The sequence below is a fragment of the Podarcis cretensis genome (genome assembly GCF_951804945.1).
Source record: "Podarcis cretensis genome assembly, chromosome: 4".
Classification (NCBI taxonomy): domain Eukaryota; kingdom Metazoa; phylum Chordata; class Lepidosauria; order Squamata; family Lacertidae; genus Podarcis; species Podarcis cretensis.
Window position 1 is genome coordinate 76472369 of NC_137173.1, and position 16160 is coordinate 76488528.

Consider the following 16160-nt stretch of genomic DNA (forward strand, 5'->3'; position numbering starts at 1 on the left):
AAAGCAGCAACTTAACAAACTGTGTTCTTTCCCTCAGACAGATAAAGTACCTACTATGCTGTTTCAAAGAGTTTACCTCCAGGCTGCAGTGCAGAGCAAACATCAATCACTGACATGTGTCTAAGATGAGATTGATGTTTACTCTCACAGCTTTTCATCTTACATCCAATAAATTACTTCTCCTTCACCAAAATGCCTGGTTAAATTTCATTTTTCACTTTGCAGCATGAGTTTTAAAACTTTAGCTCCCAGCAATTCTGAAGCTGGATTCATTTACGCTTCATCCTCCATAGCTTTTATGATTTGTACTAACCATGAAAACTGGCCATATAAACATCAATACAATCACACAGAGTCTTCTGGTAACAGCCACTTACACAGGGACAGAAGCCAGATTGAGGACGAAAGGTTTTAATTGTGTTCACGATTACTCTAGGATGGTAATAAACACGTTCCAGCTATCTGAATATTCGGTGCATGAATCCTGCAAGCTTCATCTTGGGAAAGCAGATATATTTTCTTTATTTGTTCCCCCCCCCCAAAAAAAAAAATTAATTCAAGAAGACACTACACTTTCAAGATGCAACCTTTTCTGAAATGTTTCTGAGCAACACAACTAACCTGTTTAGTGGCATGATTAGAAGGAGGTTAAATTGTCTCAACAGATCACAAGAGGATAAATCCTCAAAGGTTTTAACTGGAGTTCTACTATGCAAAACAAAAAATAAATAAATTCATGTCATAAGGCCATTTTGCAATTTTCTAAGAACCCTAGTGAGTCTCCCAATCCCTCTCAGCTTCACCTCCTCCCCCCTCCTTTAATGAACTTGCGGCAGCTTCTTTGAGAGTCATGAAGGTCAAAGATTCTGCTACCCTGAAATGTCTCCTAGGATTCATTAATGGGTATATTTTGTGCTGAGCCCACCATGGGACCTGTGTTGCTTATGCCTGCTCCTGCTCCCTGTCATTCCCTTTCAACCTGTCAATATGCACAGAAAGAGGTATATTGGTGCATTTCGAGTCTCTAGTGTGCTCTCCTTTAAAGAAAACTGGCTATTCACAGGCTGTCTTGAGCAACCCCGTTTGGTGAGGAGAGAGACAAAACTGTAATTTTGTTCACTTCATACAATTTTAATTTGCCCGGGGTGGGGGGGGTAGTAGTTCTATACAGCTTCGGAAACTCCCATTGTTCTAGGCGCGACAGGGAATTTCATTAATGCGAGCAGTTTCTGAGCTCTGGGTTCAGTACTGCACCTAAGATTTCAGATTAAAACTGCCACTGCTGGAATGAAAGGAGGAACCTTTTCTGCTTCCCCACTTCCAGCCACTCTCTGGAGACTGGAGAAGGTATCCTCATAAGAATATTAGGGGGACGGGCAGGAGAAATATGTCTTCAGATGAGGACTACACCATGTGAAAAACGAACATAAGATTTCAGCTGCAGTTCATTCATTTTCAGCTTGCATTCTTGTTATAAAAAAGTGCACCTAGACACTCCATTGCGGTGCCCACAACCTAGATTTAAGGTGCCATTTAGCTCCTAGCTTTCATATATCAGTTTGTAACACTGATTCTATAATCACAGATAGGTGCATACTCAAGGGTTATCAGTTTGGCTCAAAAGCAATAAACACTTTGCAGTACCTTAAAGACTAACCAGTTCATTTTGTTATAAGCTTTCATGCACTACAGTTCAGCCTATCAGATGCATTTTCTTTCTTTGTGCAACAAAATTTATATACCACTCGATTTTGTGTGTATGTAGGTATATATGTATGTATCATCTATCTATATCTATCTATCTATCTAATATCAATGAAATTCAGCTAAAACAGGTATTTTAAAACTAATTAAAATCAAAATGCATGAAGTGTCATCCCGAGTTATGGGTATATAAATACATGAGGTTTTTTTGGGTGGGGAGGGAGAAGGTTGTAAAATACTGAGGTCAGAGGGAATGCAGAAAAGCACAGAGGGTGATAAGTACCTAATTAATAGTGACAACTCACAAACAGTTGGTAATGCAGACACCCTGGCACTAGTAAGCCAATTAACACATGCTAATGATCCTCCAGTCTTGGTTCAGGCCACAAGTGATAGCGCTGAACCTCTTGATGTAATTCAGTGGTTTCATGTTACAGACTCCCTTTGAAGTTTGCTCTAGAATGGCCACACTAGAGCTGTGTACATTTACTCTTCATCCAATGGACGCCCAATGTTGGTTTGGCAAGTGGTGTACATTCAGCGTAAGCTGCAATCCATCCTGTATCTATCCTGTGTTGTTGTTTTTGAGAAATACTGAATTTTGGTCTGTTTTCTCTCCAAACCAGTTTCAATCTGAGCTGATAAAAAACAACAACACCCAACCTTCTGTGTTTTAAGCTGGTAATGTGTCCTGGGAAGTTGAAATACTCCCGACTGTCTTTCCTGGTGTCAGACTTGTGTCTTTTTTATTTCCCTTTTCTTGCATAGAGGATGCTTGTCCAGCCCTGTATGGTTTGACTTGGTTCATTTACTTCTGGAGTAAAAAAATTATAAAGGCAACGATGACACAGAACTATCTATCCTCTTGCATAAACCAAGGGATGCATAATTGCAGCTGTATGTCGTATTTTATTTCCAAGGAAAGGCAAAATATGGCATTTCATTATCAATGTCAAGTGCCAGTAGCCATAAATTCTATGACTCATCAAAACTGCCTATACGAGTAACACTAACAAAGCAGCATTTCCAATTTACTGTTACTATAATGGATAATGACTGGAGGTTTATCAAAGTTAATCAAGAAAATGATGTCCATATTATGCTGTGTTGTGTTTCGCTTGACTTAAAAAGCTCTTGGTATGGGGCAGACTCTGTGTGACAGATTTACTGTATTATAGACTGCATACAAATGCTTTGAAAGCAAAGCAAACATTGTGGGTTTGAAATGTTACATACCCATATGGCTCAATGCTGTATACAATTAAGTGCTCTTAAGTTTGATGTGCCCTTAGTGGGTTATTTAATTGTACCGTGAGTTCTATCCTTAGTGAATGTGTAGGTACACAGAGTTCTTAAGAGGTTGATATTTTAATTGATGGCTTTGCCTACAGAAATGAAGACCTGAAGAAGAAAAAAATATTTTATTTTTATTCCTTTTAAAATGTTTTATTATTACTTAATGAATCTCTGCCTCTCCCTCTCATACACAAACCATGGACAGAGTCATAGACCTAAGCAATTATAACCATTTGCTTTTTCTACTTCTTTTCTTCCCCCACCCCATCTTTTCTTTCAAGTCCTTGGTTTGAATGTAGATTGAAAAACCTATTTCTGAATTTCTTTTTTCAATATTAATCTTGAGGGGCAATAATTTTGCTGCTGCTGTTGTGATTGATGATTGTATGGTTCGGTAATTAGAAGGTTTGAGACTTAGCCTGTTAGGATCTGAATGACAGAGCAATTCAAACAATAGGAACCCAGCATAATTTATGCTGGTGCAGATTATGCCAGTGTAATTTCCCCCTTTTTCAAACTCTGTTCAGCAGCATGGCTGCTGCCAGCTGAGCTGCCCTGAGCCTGGCAGAGGGGAAATGGGAGTTTAACTTATACCAGCTTTTTGCCTGTGTAACTTCTGCTGGGTAGCTAGGTGGCATGACCAAGGTGAATGAAGTTTGAAATGAGGTGAATCTCCCCCTGCCCAGTCCCACCCCTGCCACTCTCCCAGAATGCCACTTTTGGGGGGCTTACCCTGACCTTGGCTCAGCCAGCTTTGGCTGAACTGGCTGAGCTGGAATGAGGAGTGTTGGGTTGGCTGAACCCAAGCAATTTCTCCCAATTCCTTCTCACACTTGCAACCCACACTGTACCACCTCCTATGTTGTTCCTAATTGTCCCCCAACCTTCTAGAGCAGCCTTTCTCTACCTGTGGGTCCCAAAATGTTGTTGAACTACAAATCCCATCACCCCTAGCTAGCAAGGCCAGAGCTCAGGGATGATGGGGGTTGTAATCCAACAACATTTGGGGACCCACAGGTTGAGAACCGCTGCTCTAGAGAATATTTGGTGGGGTGGCAGGAGGCTCTGCAGCAGAGACCGAGGGGGAACTAACAAAAACCAACTCCTTCCCCCTTCCACTCTAAAGCCTCTGTACAATCCCCATTCCTAGGTAGTTCACAATGCTTAAGTCCCTTGAAATTCCCACTTCAGAATCAGCAGGTCATTTGGGGCTGCCATTACATCTGTTGACGTGTACTGGAGATGGAAGGTAGACTGAGAGGCCCATCCAGAGAAAATCAGAGCCTAAAGCTAGGCCCTAGGAACCCCTCCATCGGGTCAGCTGAGGTACAAGCTAACACCTGCATTATCCTGATTAAAAATAATGCCTCCAGATAAAGCAGATGACCATATTTTACTCCATCTCTGTTAAGCCTTCTGTCTAGAATGGATTCTTATGGGACTGTAATGTGCAAAATTTGATATCCTTTTGTCACATATTAAATCTGTAACTGCTTTTTGTTTGTTTGGGAATTTTTCGTTGCTTCTGTGCCTGGCTTTCAATCTTCTATTAGCTGCTGTTATAAAAAGAAAGCATTTTGGCAATATTTACTTGCAGACGCAAACATCAATGCAAAGCACTTAGTGGAGCAATGTATGCACTGAGGAGGCACACAGGGGGATTCAAATATTTTATTGCACAGTGGATATTATTACCTCTGTACCTGCTATGCATAAACCATTCTCAGTATTTTATTTCTAATACAGCAATGAACAGCTATAGTGATGACGCTACTAAATCTTTTAACAATCATGACATACTACTTGCAAAATAAATGCCTCTGGTTAATATTTAAGTTCTCCTGCATTTTGATTTCCCCTTTGTCAGTGTAGCACATGTCTTGCTACAGCATCCTGCAAAGAAATAAAACTTGCCTCTGTGTTTATCAAAGGAAACAGGCATGAAAAATATCCTGAGCCATAAATAAAGTCATCTAAAGTCTATATTGCTCTAATTTGTCAGGAGTTGAACAAATGTTAATTATACAGCATTTAAACATTAGACTTGCTAATGTCATATTTAATTTAGAATGTTACACTGTAAATGTTTTCCCACTACGTTAATTTACACCTATTATTACAATCTCCATTATTAGGTTTATAATGAAAAAGATACTTTCTGCCACTGAAAATTTGTTTAACAGCAAAAACAATTACTAATTAGAAGACATCTTTACTTAAATTATATTTATTTTCCAGCCTTGTTTTATAATCTGGTTTTGTATGGAAGTGTATCCTTTGATTCAATTAGCAAAACCCATTTATCTTATGTAATATCAAACGTGCATTGCTTTCGAAAAAAGGCACTGGGTTACTTCAGAGCCACTTCGCTACATAAAATTCCTCACATGGCGTTAATAAATGCATATGCTGACTGGATACAATCCATACTGCCTTCCCCACACTTCGTGCTTAAATTACTTGCACCCAAAACGATACTTTAACCTTTTTAACAATAGTTTGTAAAATATTGGTGTAAAACATTTTACACCAACAAGAAAGAGATCAGACTACAGCATTTATAAACTCAAAATCAACAGCATGCTAAACACCATTTAGACATCAATGGTATACTGTATGGCATTTACATGTAAGCGACAAATTTAGCTCTAGTATGCACTGTTTTGTGACTTTCAGTAGGACATAACTATATAAGAGGAGGCTGCTGGATCCGGCCAGCAGCCCATCCAGTCCAGCATCCTGTTCTCACAGTGGCCAACCAGATGCCTATGGGAAACCTGCAAGCAGGACCAGAGCACAAGAATACAGTGGGTACCTCGGGTTAAGTACTTAATTCGTTCTGGAGGTCCGTTCTTAACCTGAAACTGTTCTTAACCTGAAGCACCACTTTATTTTATTTTTTTTAAAATAATATTTATTAAAGATTTTCAAATATAACAAAAAAAGAAAAACATCCAAATTTAAAACCTTATTTTCATTGGCTTCTTTCCAGGACTTCCCCTCCCCTCCCCCTCTTGTATTCCAGTTCTTTCAAATAGATTCAACAAATTCTTACCCCAAATTTTAAAATTATTATCATTGGCCCAATTAAAAAAAATATTTTCCCATCCCCTAAAATCGACCTGTTCCCTTCCGCGAGTTCCCCTCTTTAATATGCAATACAGATTAAGATAAACAGAAAAATAGAAAAAAGAATAAAATGTAATTTAACACCCTTTGGATTCCAAATTTCCCTCCCCCCCTTCCCGGTTGCGTTCCCAATGTCCGTCACTGTCTACTGTCATCCTGGAGCTCCCACATCTAAACCACAGTCCTTCACCAATCCGCTTTGCCGTCTTTTTATTAGTCTTTGCCGTCTTTTGGTCATCTTTGATTTCACATGTCCGATCTTGGAAGGAGTCTATCTTCCAACTTTATCCAGTTCTTGTTATTCTTGTTGTTCTTATTGTTCTCTCTCCTCCTCTTTTTTTCCCTGCTCTCCTGCAGAAATGTTCTAATTCTAAAAAGTTTCTAATTCCTCTGCAGAGGCTTTGTTATTCAGGAACAAAACATTACGTCAAGTCCCTTCCATTCTTCAATAGATAAGTCTATTGTCTCCTTTAGTGTGTAGACCTCTGTAGACAAAATAGTGTTCCATTTCTGCAGTTTCCCAGGCAATAAAAAGTCCTATTCAAATTCAATGCCAACAATACTTGTAGTGTCCCACAGCTCCTCTAGAGGGATTATAATAACTCAGTTTCCTTCCCGATCAGACCCAACAGTCAAAGTAACTTATTATTCCTTGTTTTAAACAATTTATATCCAATTTGTAACAAATGTGACCAGCAAAGTCCTCGTAACAAAGTTCTCTTTTTGTTCTTCCGCTTTGACAGCTCCTTTGACAGCTGTCAAAACCTCTATTTCTCCTCTCCCGGCGCTCTTACGGATCGCTCCCGGGGTTTCCGGGGGGGGGGTTGCATTTTAGTTCACATTCCACTTTTCTCCTCCAGCCCAGTCTTATAATTTTTCATCGCGAAGTTAATAACTTTATCCAAAAAAAAGGTTGCGCTCGATCTTAGTTGTCAAATCCTTTGTTTTAGCTCCTCTACAACAGGGGGGAGGCTGACTTCCTTTTTGCACCTCCCCCGCTCGCTCCGAATTTAAAAAGAATTTTTCCCCTTTTTTAATCCAAGTTCCAATTACTCACGGGTTATTCTTTTAAAGTCCAAATTTTCAATGGAAGAAGTCAGCGCTCTCCGTCGAATGGCATGCGGCTTCGCTCGGCAGGGGAAGCGGAGGACTCACAGCACCACCCCCCCCCCCGTCACCCGCTCCGCAGCCTTTAAAAAGGCTCCTTCGTGGGTCGGGGGGGCGCAAACGGTGCCCGCCGAGTCACCATGCCCATGGGTTTCAGCGCCCATGGTTTTTAAGGGTCCCCGCGTCGCCGGCGCGGTAGAACCCAGCCCCTGCCGAGCAGGCTCCCTCCGGAGCTCGGAGGGAGTCCGCCATTCGGCGATGGCGCCAACCCGGAAGTCCCCTGAAGCACCACTTTAGCTTATGGGGCCTCCTGCTGCCGCTGCGCGATTTCTGTTCTCATCCTGAAGCAAAGTTCTTAACCCAAGGTACTATTTCTGGGTTAGTGGAGTCTGTAACCTGAAGCGTCTGTAACCTGAGATACCACTGTACTCCCCCCTCTCCTGTGGTTTCCAGCAACTGGTATTCGGAAACATTACTGCCTCTGACCATGAAGGCAAAGCAAAGCCATCATGGCTAGTAGACACTGATTGCCTTTATCCTCCATGAATCTGTTCAATCCTCTTGTAAAGCCATCCAAGTTTGTGGCCACTGCTAACTTCTTCACAACTCATGTTTATTTCTTTTTTTTCAAATCTAATTACCTGTGGGCATTTACTGGTTTTAGAGATGCATGGCAGAGTCACATTGCAGACCCTTCAAGTGTCCCTATTTTCCAGCGACAGTCCCAGATTTACAGAAGCCGTTCTGGTTTCTGATTTGATCCAGGAATGTCCCGCTTTTCCTTAGGACGTCCCTATTTTCATCGGAGAAATGTTGGAGGGTGTGAGTTATGCGATCCCTCCCCCAAGCCAAGGAGATAAGTAACTATACAACCTTGAGAAGAGATCTGAAGGCAGCCCTATTTAGGGAAGCTTTTTTATGCTTAATGTGTTATTATGTTTTTATGTATGTTGGAAGCCAGTCAGATAGGTGAGATAATAATAATAATAATAATAATAATAATAATAATAATAACAACAACAACAACAACAACAACAACAACAACAACAACAGAATAGGACATCCCTATTCTAATGAGTGCCTGGCATGAGTGCCTGGTGTGCTCTAGTCCATGGGGTCACAAAGAGTCGGACACAACTAAACTAAACAACAACAACAATTCTCATGAGAGAAATGTTGGAGGGTATGGCTTTGCATTTGCACAATGAAATCTGAGGTCATTCTTTTAAAATTAGTATGCGAATTAATAGAATCAAACAGACAAAGTGATGCCTTGTCAGAATCATGGGGGTTATTTTGTTAACTTGCATCTTAACAAGACCATTGGTCTACCTAGCTCAGTTCTGTCTTTTGTGCTATTTCCTTAAATGCACTGACTATTAAAAGAAATGAACCTTCACACACTAAGCACAAACAATATCGCATCACAGGCAAGAGAACATACATGTGCCATTGTGATTTGACTTTCCAACAGAGTTCCAGCTCAAGATCCTTTTAACAGTTATCATGGGAGCAGAATCTGATGCAGTTATTTTGAGGAAGGAAAAGTACAACTGCAAGGCAGTGAAAGCCACACTTCAAATTACCTGCATGGCATTTTACAGCAACGTCCCTGCCAAGAAGGAAATTAAATTTTTTAAAAAGTCAAATTTAATTAAAAGTATGCTTAAATATCACTTTAAGAAACATTAAACATTAACAAGGTAAGGGTTCCAACCACTTACATTGTGAGAGGAAGTTGTGAAACATAATACCATGTGCCGTATTTCAATCATCAGGGAAATGGAGAAAAGCCCATATTAATTTTAAGTTCTGATCCAAGTCAAATGTAAAGGCTACTACTAAACAAAATCCTCATTGTTTTCCAATTGGTTACATGAAATGTTACCCAAACTCACAATTATTTTTGGAAACATAGCAAAACATTATATATTTCAATGAGCACTAACAGTTTGTGTTCAAAAAAGGGAAGTCCAATGTCTTTCAGGGGAACATGATGATTTTTACAATTTAATACTATAAGAAGCAGTGAAAGTTCTTAAGTAGACTAGCATGATTTTGAGCATTAAAAAATAAAAATCTGAACATTTTTTCATACTGTATTTGGCATGCAACCTTATTGTTCGAAAGGTTTTTGTTTAGTCAGAAATGCTTGACAAAAGTATTTTTCCTTTAAAGAATAAGTCACAATCCATTAGTAAAGAAACACTGTTACTGTACTTGTGTTGTTATTGGACTACTACAATGTGTTCTACGTGGGGCTACATTTGAAGGTGACTTGGAAACTACAACAAATCCAGAATGCGGAAGCTAGACTTGGTACGGTAAGTGGGAGCAGCCGCCAAGACCGTATAACATTGGTCCTGAAAGACCTACATTGGCTACCAGTATGTATCCAAGCACAATTCAAAGTGTTGATGTTGACCTGTAAAGCCCTAAATGACCTCAGGCCTGTATACCTGAAGGAGCATCTCCACCTCCATCATCGAGCCCAGACACTGAGGTCCAGCTCCGAGGACCTTCTGGCAGTTCCCTCACTATGAGATGTGAAGCTACAGGGAACCCTCCCGGATGTCAAACAGATAAACAACTATTTGACTTTTAGAAGACATCTGAAGGCAGCCCTGTTCAGGGTAGTTTTTAATGGTTGATGTTTTATTGTGTTTTCATTATTTTGTTGGGAGCCACCCAGAGTGGCTGAGGCAACCCAAAAAGATGGGTGGCATATTGTTGTTCTTGTTGTTGTTGTTGTTGTCAATAAGTATGATACATTAATGCAACTTCAGCAAAGTATTTTTTAAAAAATATAGGCCACTATATATTAAATTTGATCAATACTCTTCATCAATCAGACTTCTCAGGGCTTTGGATGGTGCTTGCACCAAATGTAACAGAGGTTGCACAGAGTGTAAACTAAGTCTATGATCTAGCCTGTTAAGCACTTTAAAATCCAATTGTTTCAACTGGAGATTAAGCATACACCCAAAATATTCATATTTATTAAAAATGCATGTTTCTTTTATAACATACTAAAACTCATCAACCCATGTAAATTGCAATTTCAACATCATATAACAGCTAGCTGAATGCAAACAAGGGTTTCCTTAAATGTTGTGATAGCAAACCTAGTCAAAATAATATATTCTGTGTATTTCTTAAAACCCCATTATGGAGGCTTTTGAGGTCATTCCATTAGCTCCCAATAGAGGAACATTATGTAATGTGCTCTCTATTAAGAGAAAGGGCAAAGATGCTACAGACACAGTTACCGTATTTTTTCGTCTATAAGACACCCCCATGTATAAGACGCCCCCTATTTTTGTGACAACAACCAATCGCCAGTCCACCTTCAGCACTATCTGTGTATAAGATGCCCCCTAATTTTTGACATTATTTCTTCGGACGGGGGGAGGGGGGAGAACCTAGTCTTAAACATGGGGAAATATGGTAATCATTCACAATATTGTCAATTTCTTTGAATTCACAACTCACAGTGTAACCTTCCACATGTTTACTTAAATGCGAGCCCCACTGAATTCAAGAGAACTTACTCCTAGGTAAGTGCATACAGGATTGCTATCTGAGTCTCTCTCCAATCCATTTCTTACTTTGCTCCCTGTCCTAAAGGCTTAAATCACAGAGAAAATGTCATAGCCTTTTCAAGTCCATCAGTAAAAAGCATGGAGTATAAATTGCCAGCCCTGCCACTCAACTATTTTACCTGCTTGCTTGGCTGAGACATACGCTGTTCACTTTCAATCTGGATGGTATTAGCTCCAGGAAAGTTATTATTTCCTTCCCAACTCAAGTGGATTTCATGTTAAACTAATTCCAGTAATTGCAGGAGGTAACCAAAATAAGGCAGGCACATATACACAGCAGATGGCCCTGTCAGTACTGAAGCAAAGCGTCTAGTATCATGCACACTCTCTGAAGCATCAACATTAATTTAAAATAGTTAGCAGAATGCATAGCTTTTAACACCACGGTGACATATGTGTATGATTGACAGTAGCAGTTTTTTCTACAGTCTGCACAACCTGCAAGGACTGGTGGGAAGGAGGTTATCTATTCTATGTGGGCCCAAGGAGATGAACAGCTGCTCTTACTTAGCCATAGGCATGGTATACCTTGCCCAAAGCCACAATCTATTCCCCTTGTTAGGGCGGTGAACCTGCCCGGGATTGTTCTGAAGCAGTTTTGAAATTATCATATGATGGAAGGAGCACCACAGGTTCTGTGGCAATGAAATGTGCATTCTTCTGACTAGAGTAGGTTACCACTCTCACATGCTAGCTAATCACTTCTATCTAGTTTATGTGATTTCCATTATATGGGGCAGAGGAGGGGGGCGGAAATCACTGCATATTTAAAAGTAGCAATACAGTAGATGCAAATGCACTGGCATGTTATTTGTAAAACCATTAAAAGCCTATATTTTATCTTGAAGCACTAACTATCATGGCATATTAAAACAGCAGTGTGTTCCAAAATGATTAATAATGCAATAACTCTCAAAAATTAAAGGCATTCCAAGCCCAGAGAAGAAAGGGGAAAGACACACTAGAGAACATGGCACTGCTGAAAAGAATCTTAACCGGGGGGGCAGGGGGGTGGAATAGCCAGGAAAAAAGAAGCCAGATTCAATAACTGGGAGAAAACATAACTTGCTTGTGTCTCTTGCAGTGCCTTTGGGAAATGGCAGAGACCATGAGGTATGCATGAAATTCCGCTGAACTGTAGCAACTGTTTCCTAATTCTTCATTACTTATATCACTGAATGGCTTATACTGTATCTAGAAAACTGTGAGCAGGGTTCTCCTCACAAAAGACCTCTGCCCACTCCAGGCTAGGTAGGGGAGTGGCAAGCCACGCTTTGTGAAAATCACAAGGCACAACACCAAACAGTTGAAGGATTTGGGAGCTGTCCAGCAACGTCAGCGATAATAATTTAGGATCAGAGGCTAGTTTAGAGACTAGAGTACTAAAGGCCAGAGGAGCTGTCCAGCAGTGCCAAAAGGGTTAATTGGGGATCAAGGGTGAAGGGCAAATGGCAGTAACTCAAGAAGTTTAAACATCATGACCTTCAAACAACAACTGTTGTAAACAGCCCAGCTGGCTTACTCTTCCTGGTGAAATAATGGAGACCCAATTCTGCTCATACTTAGGCTAAGGCAGGGGTCAGCAACCTAAGGCCCATGGGCCGGAAGCGGCCTGCAGAGGTCATTTGACTGGCCCACAAGACGCCCCCAAACTGAGCTGCCCACTTGCGCTAAACCGGCGCAGCACCAAAAATCGTGGAGGAGCACGATCCGGCCCATGGAGGGATCTCCACGGGACCGATCCGGCCCAGGTAAGATAAACCTTGCTGACCCCTGGGCTAAGGATTCCAGTTCCTGAGGAGGACTCTGAAATGAGATTCTCCACACTATGCCCTCTGCTTTGGACTTTGATTAGTGTTTGTTGTCATCTCTTCGCCTGGGGTTCCTGGGGGATTGTGAGGGGTCTGGAACTGTCTGGAGGTGAGGCTAGTCAGGATGCATCAGGTTCACTCAGTTGTGTACGTCTCCTGAGTGGGACATCTGGCTTGGCTTATAATCTTAGTGGTTTATCTCAGGGTGCTTTAAATCCGCATGGTGTCTCCAGAATGTGCTTGTAATGGGATCCCCCTCCAAGAAAGGTCTCATCCAAATCTAGTTCTGGATGGATCTGATACTGCATCTTCCCTCTGATGCCTACTGCAAAGTCACTCCCAAGGGCCAGGCAGACCCATCAGAAAATTGCATAAGGTGGGATGGGGAGCTGCAGCTGTGGGGGATTTGAAAAAGTAATGCATTGCCCCTAATATGAATCTTGGCATTTTTCTCGTGGGCCAACTTGGCTACCTTTACATTTTGTTCCCATATATTCTACATGTTCACAGGTCCTTGGACCGTTTTGGGGTACTTAAATCTTCATTTTTGTTCTACAAACCTTAATACTTCTTGTGAATGTAGGGAGTCACCCAAACCTTTACGAGTCTTTACCAGGTCTTGAGTTGCCCTGCTTGGCTTCCAAACTGATATTCCTTCTAATAGTGGACCTGGGTGGTTGAATAAGTGGGAATCCCACCAAATGGGGGTGTACACACGTCAGAAAAAGAGCCTTCAAAGTGTTCCCTTTCCAGGCTATCCAGAGTGAATAAATGGGTGGGCATGTAGAAAGTGCAGATTAGCAAAATGTTAGGTGGTGGTTGGCCAGAAATCAACCACTCCACAGCCAGTACATAGCAGGCATATCCCTCTAGCACAGGTAGTCCTTCAAATCATTGGTATATTCTTTTTCTTCTGAAGTAAGCAAGGGTTTTGAAGGCACAGGGCCTGAAGAACTGGGACACCAATTTGTTGTGTTAATATGTGACATTATTAAGCTCCAGCTGCTCTGTTCTCTTTGTTGTAATTCCTATAGATACATTATGATTAGACCTCCCTCCCCACCCACTTTTGAACCAGGCAGTTAAAAAAGGATGAGATAATGAGTAATTCCCAGGATAAGGAGAAATCCTCTTTCAGCTGGTCAGAGTCTTGTTTATAATGGGCATACACCAGTACGCATTTACCATAAAGCAGCCCAATTAGTTCATGGGCAAGTTAACCTTCTGTCTCCCAGCAAACATAATTCATGCACATTTCGTACAACGCAGCATTTTGCTGGCTATTATCAATCATTTACAAGTGTTATTTGTCTATAAAAATGACACTAAAAAGTTGAAAAATTGTTCTGCTCAGCCTGCCTCTGGATGCGTTTTAACAAAGGGTGTGAATGTAAAAGGCTCCATGTCCCAAGAAGCAATTAGTCAAAGCTATAAATACATTTTCTAAAGGATATAAATGACTGCCTATCCAGATAGCAAGATATCTGAGAGCTGCTCTGTAATTCAGGTGCTGCTTGCTAGCTCAAATTTAAAACAGCTTTACTTATAGGGTAATGATATTAGCATCGGTGGAACTAATCACAACTCACACACATGTAAGAGTCTGCAGTATTTTGCCCTTAGATAGGGGTTAACATAAAATAATACACTTCATTATTTATTGCTAATAAAGTTAATCAAATTCAGTGCTTCTTACTCATGCATGCATTTAAATGGGATCATGAACATGACATGCATATTTATGAAACAAGAATTGAAATATCGTTATCTGCAGGGGGGAGCATAGCAAGGGCAACTAGGAATAAAACGCTTCATCTTTTTTTTTTTACAACACAAATTTGTTTCGTTTAATGGACAAACATTTATTTTAATTCATTTACATATAATATTTACATAGATGATAACTGCAATTAATAGAGAGACTTAATTATTTCTATGCAGTTACAGGAATCTAATGCAATGTACCTCCTGCATGCATATTAAAAGAGATAATCAGAGCATTATGTTTCTTACTGCCGTGAATTTAGGCAAAAAAGTGTAAGAAACCTTAAAATGTATGAAAGGAATTATTGTAAATCTATTAGTGCAAATAATATATGTACTGTGGAAGAAGTGCTCAAATAGCCTGTGTAAGTGTGGTTATGGTTGCACCCTAGCTGCTTCTAAATTTTAATACAATAACAAGTTCCTACTGTTTATTTAATGCCTAGGTCATTATTATTATTTAATAGCCACCCTTCATCTGCTGATCTTAGGGTGGGAGGTAGACTGAGGCCATTTCTGGATAACAAAATTTCATTAATATGGCAAACCAGGAGGTCTATGAAATCTCATACCAAAATAATTTGTAAGGCAGCAATGTTATACTGACTCTCCTGGGAGTAAGCCCCATTGAAACCAGTAGGAATTTGGTGTAAACAAGTATATGATTGTGCTGCTAAGGCTCTGAAGTGCCATAATACCTAAAGTACAATCTTAACCATATTAAGTCAGAAGCAAGTTTCATTAATGGAGCTTACTCCCAATTAAGTGTGGTATGTGAGAGAAAGTCATTTTGAATGCAATGGGACTTACTTCTGAATGGGCATGTCTAAGGCTGCACTGCATGTTGTTTCTGCTACGTCAACAGACTAGCATGAGTGACCTCTCCACATTCAAAGTTCAGATAAATTCCAATCGGATCATTTTAGAAAGAACACTTGCTTGAACATCTGTAGTCCTTTTATTACTCATCTACTCATAGGATTTGTTTCTCCAATTAATAATTATAAGCCAATCTAAAACAATGGGAAATAGGATAGCATCATTTTTTTCCCCCTGAGGCACATTCTGAGGCACAAACAGCACTTTTCCTCAATTTTTGTTTCAGTGAAAAGTAGCTTTGAAAGGTGCTATTGGAAGCTGAAAACCAGCAAAAGGGTAGGATTAAAAGCAAAACAAAAAACAACCCTTCCTTTGACTGAAGTGTCCATGAAGTCAACTGCCCCTTCTCCATGCTCCAAACTGCATGTCTAAGATCCAGCTTAGGGAAAGGGGGCAAATTTTGGCCCGGGGGGGGAAAAAGAAATCAGACTGAAATAATGAATCATGAGCCTTTCTGCTGCTAAACAGTAGTCTCTGGCCTTTTCATACCTAGAATGAAAATTTAGCTCAAACAGGCATTTGGGGCCTCACTTCTTCAATTTTGTATACTATATATTAGCACGGTGGCAGTGCTGCTGTTGTGACTTTCCTAAGGTCAGGGAGCAACCTATCTACCAGTTGAAGACAACCCTCCTCAAACTGCTTTTGGTTAAAGGGTGAAAACCAAAAACTGGAAGAAAGAAGCTCAGAGCACCACTTAACAGGGACTTTGAGCCTTATTGAAAGGAAAGAATGAGGCTGTTCAATTATTTGCATCTTGCCTTGTGGCATATAACAATCAAATTAAAAAGGACACCGAGCCAATCTAAGTTATAATCACCATGCAAAACTAAAAGAAAATCAAAAGATTTTAGAGTCTCCTATTTAA

General features: G+C 40.3%; 1 protein-coding gene across 5 annotated transcripts in view; it reads right to left on the reverse strand.

Moving 5' to 3' along the window:
• The window catches only part of AFF3 (ALF transcription elongation factor 3), a 242227-nt gene that overhangs the window by 187618 nt on the left and 38449 nt on the right, over positions 1–16160 (reverse strand). Inside the window, exon 1 of one of the 5 annotated variants that reach the window (XM_079972473.1) lies at positions 622–705. The exons of the other annotated variants lie outside the window; for them this stretch is intronic. Coding sequence (XP_079828599.1) covers positions 622–635 — 14 coding nt within the window. The 5' untranslated portion in view covers positions 636–705. Of the gene's footprint in view, positions 1–621; positions 706–16160 lie in introns of those variants that run through there. 5 annotated transcript variants of the gene reach the window in all.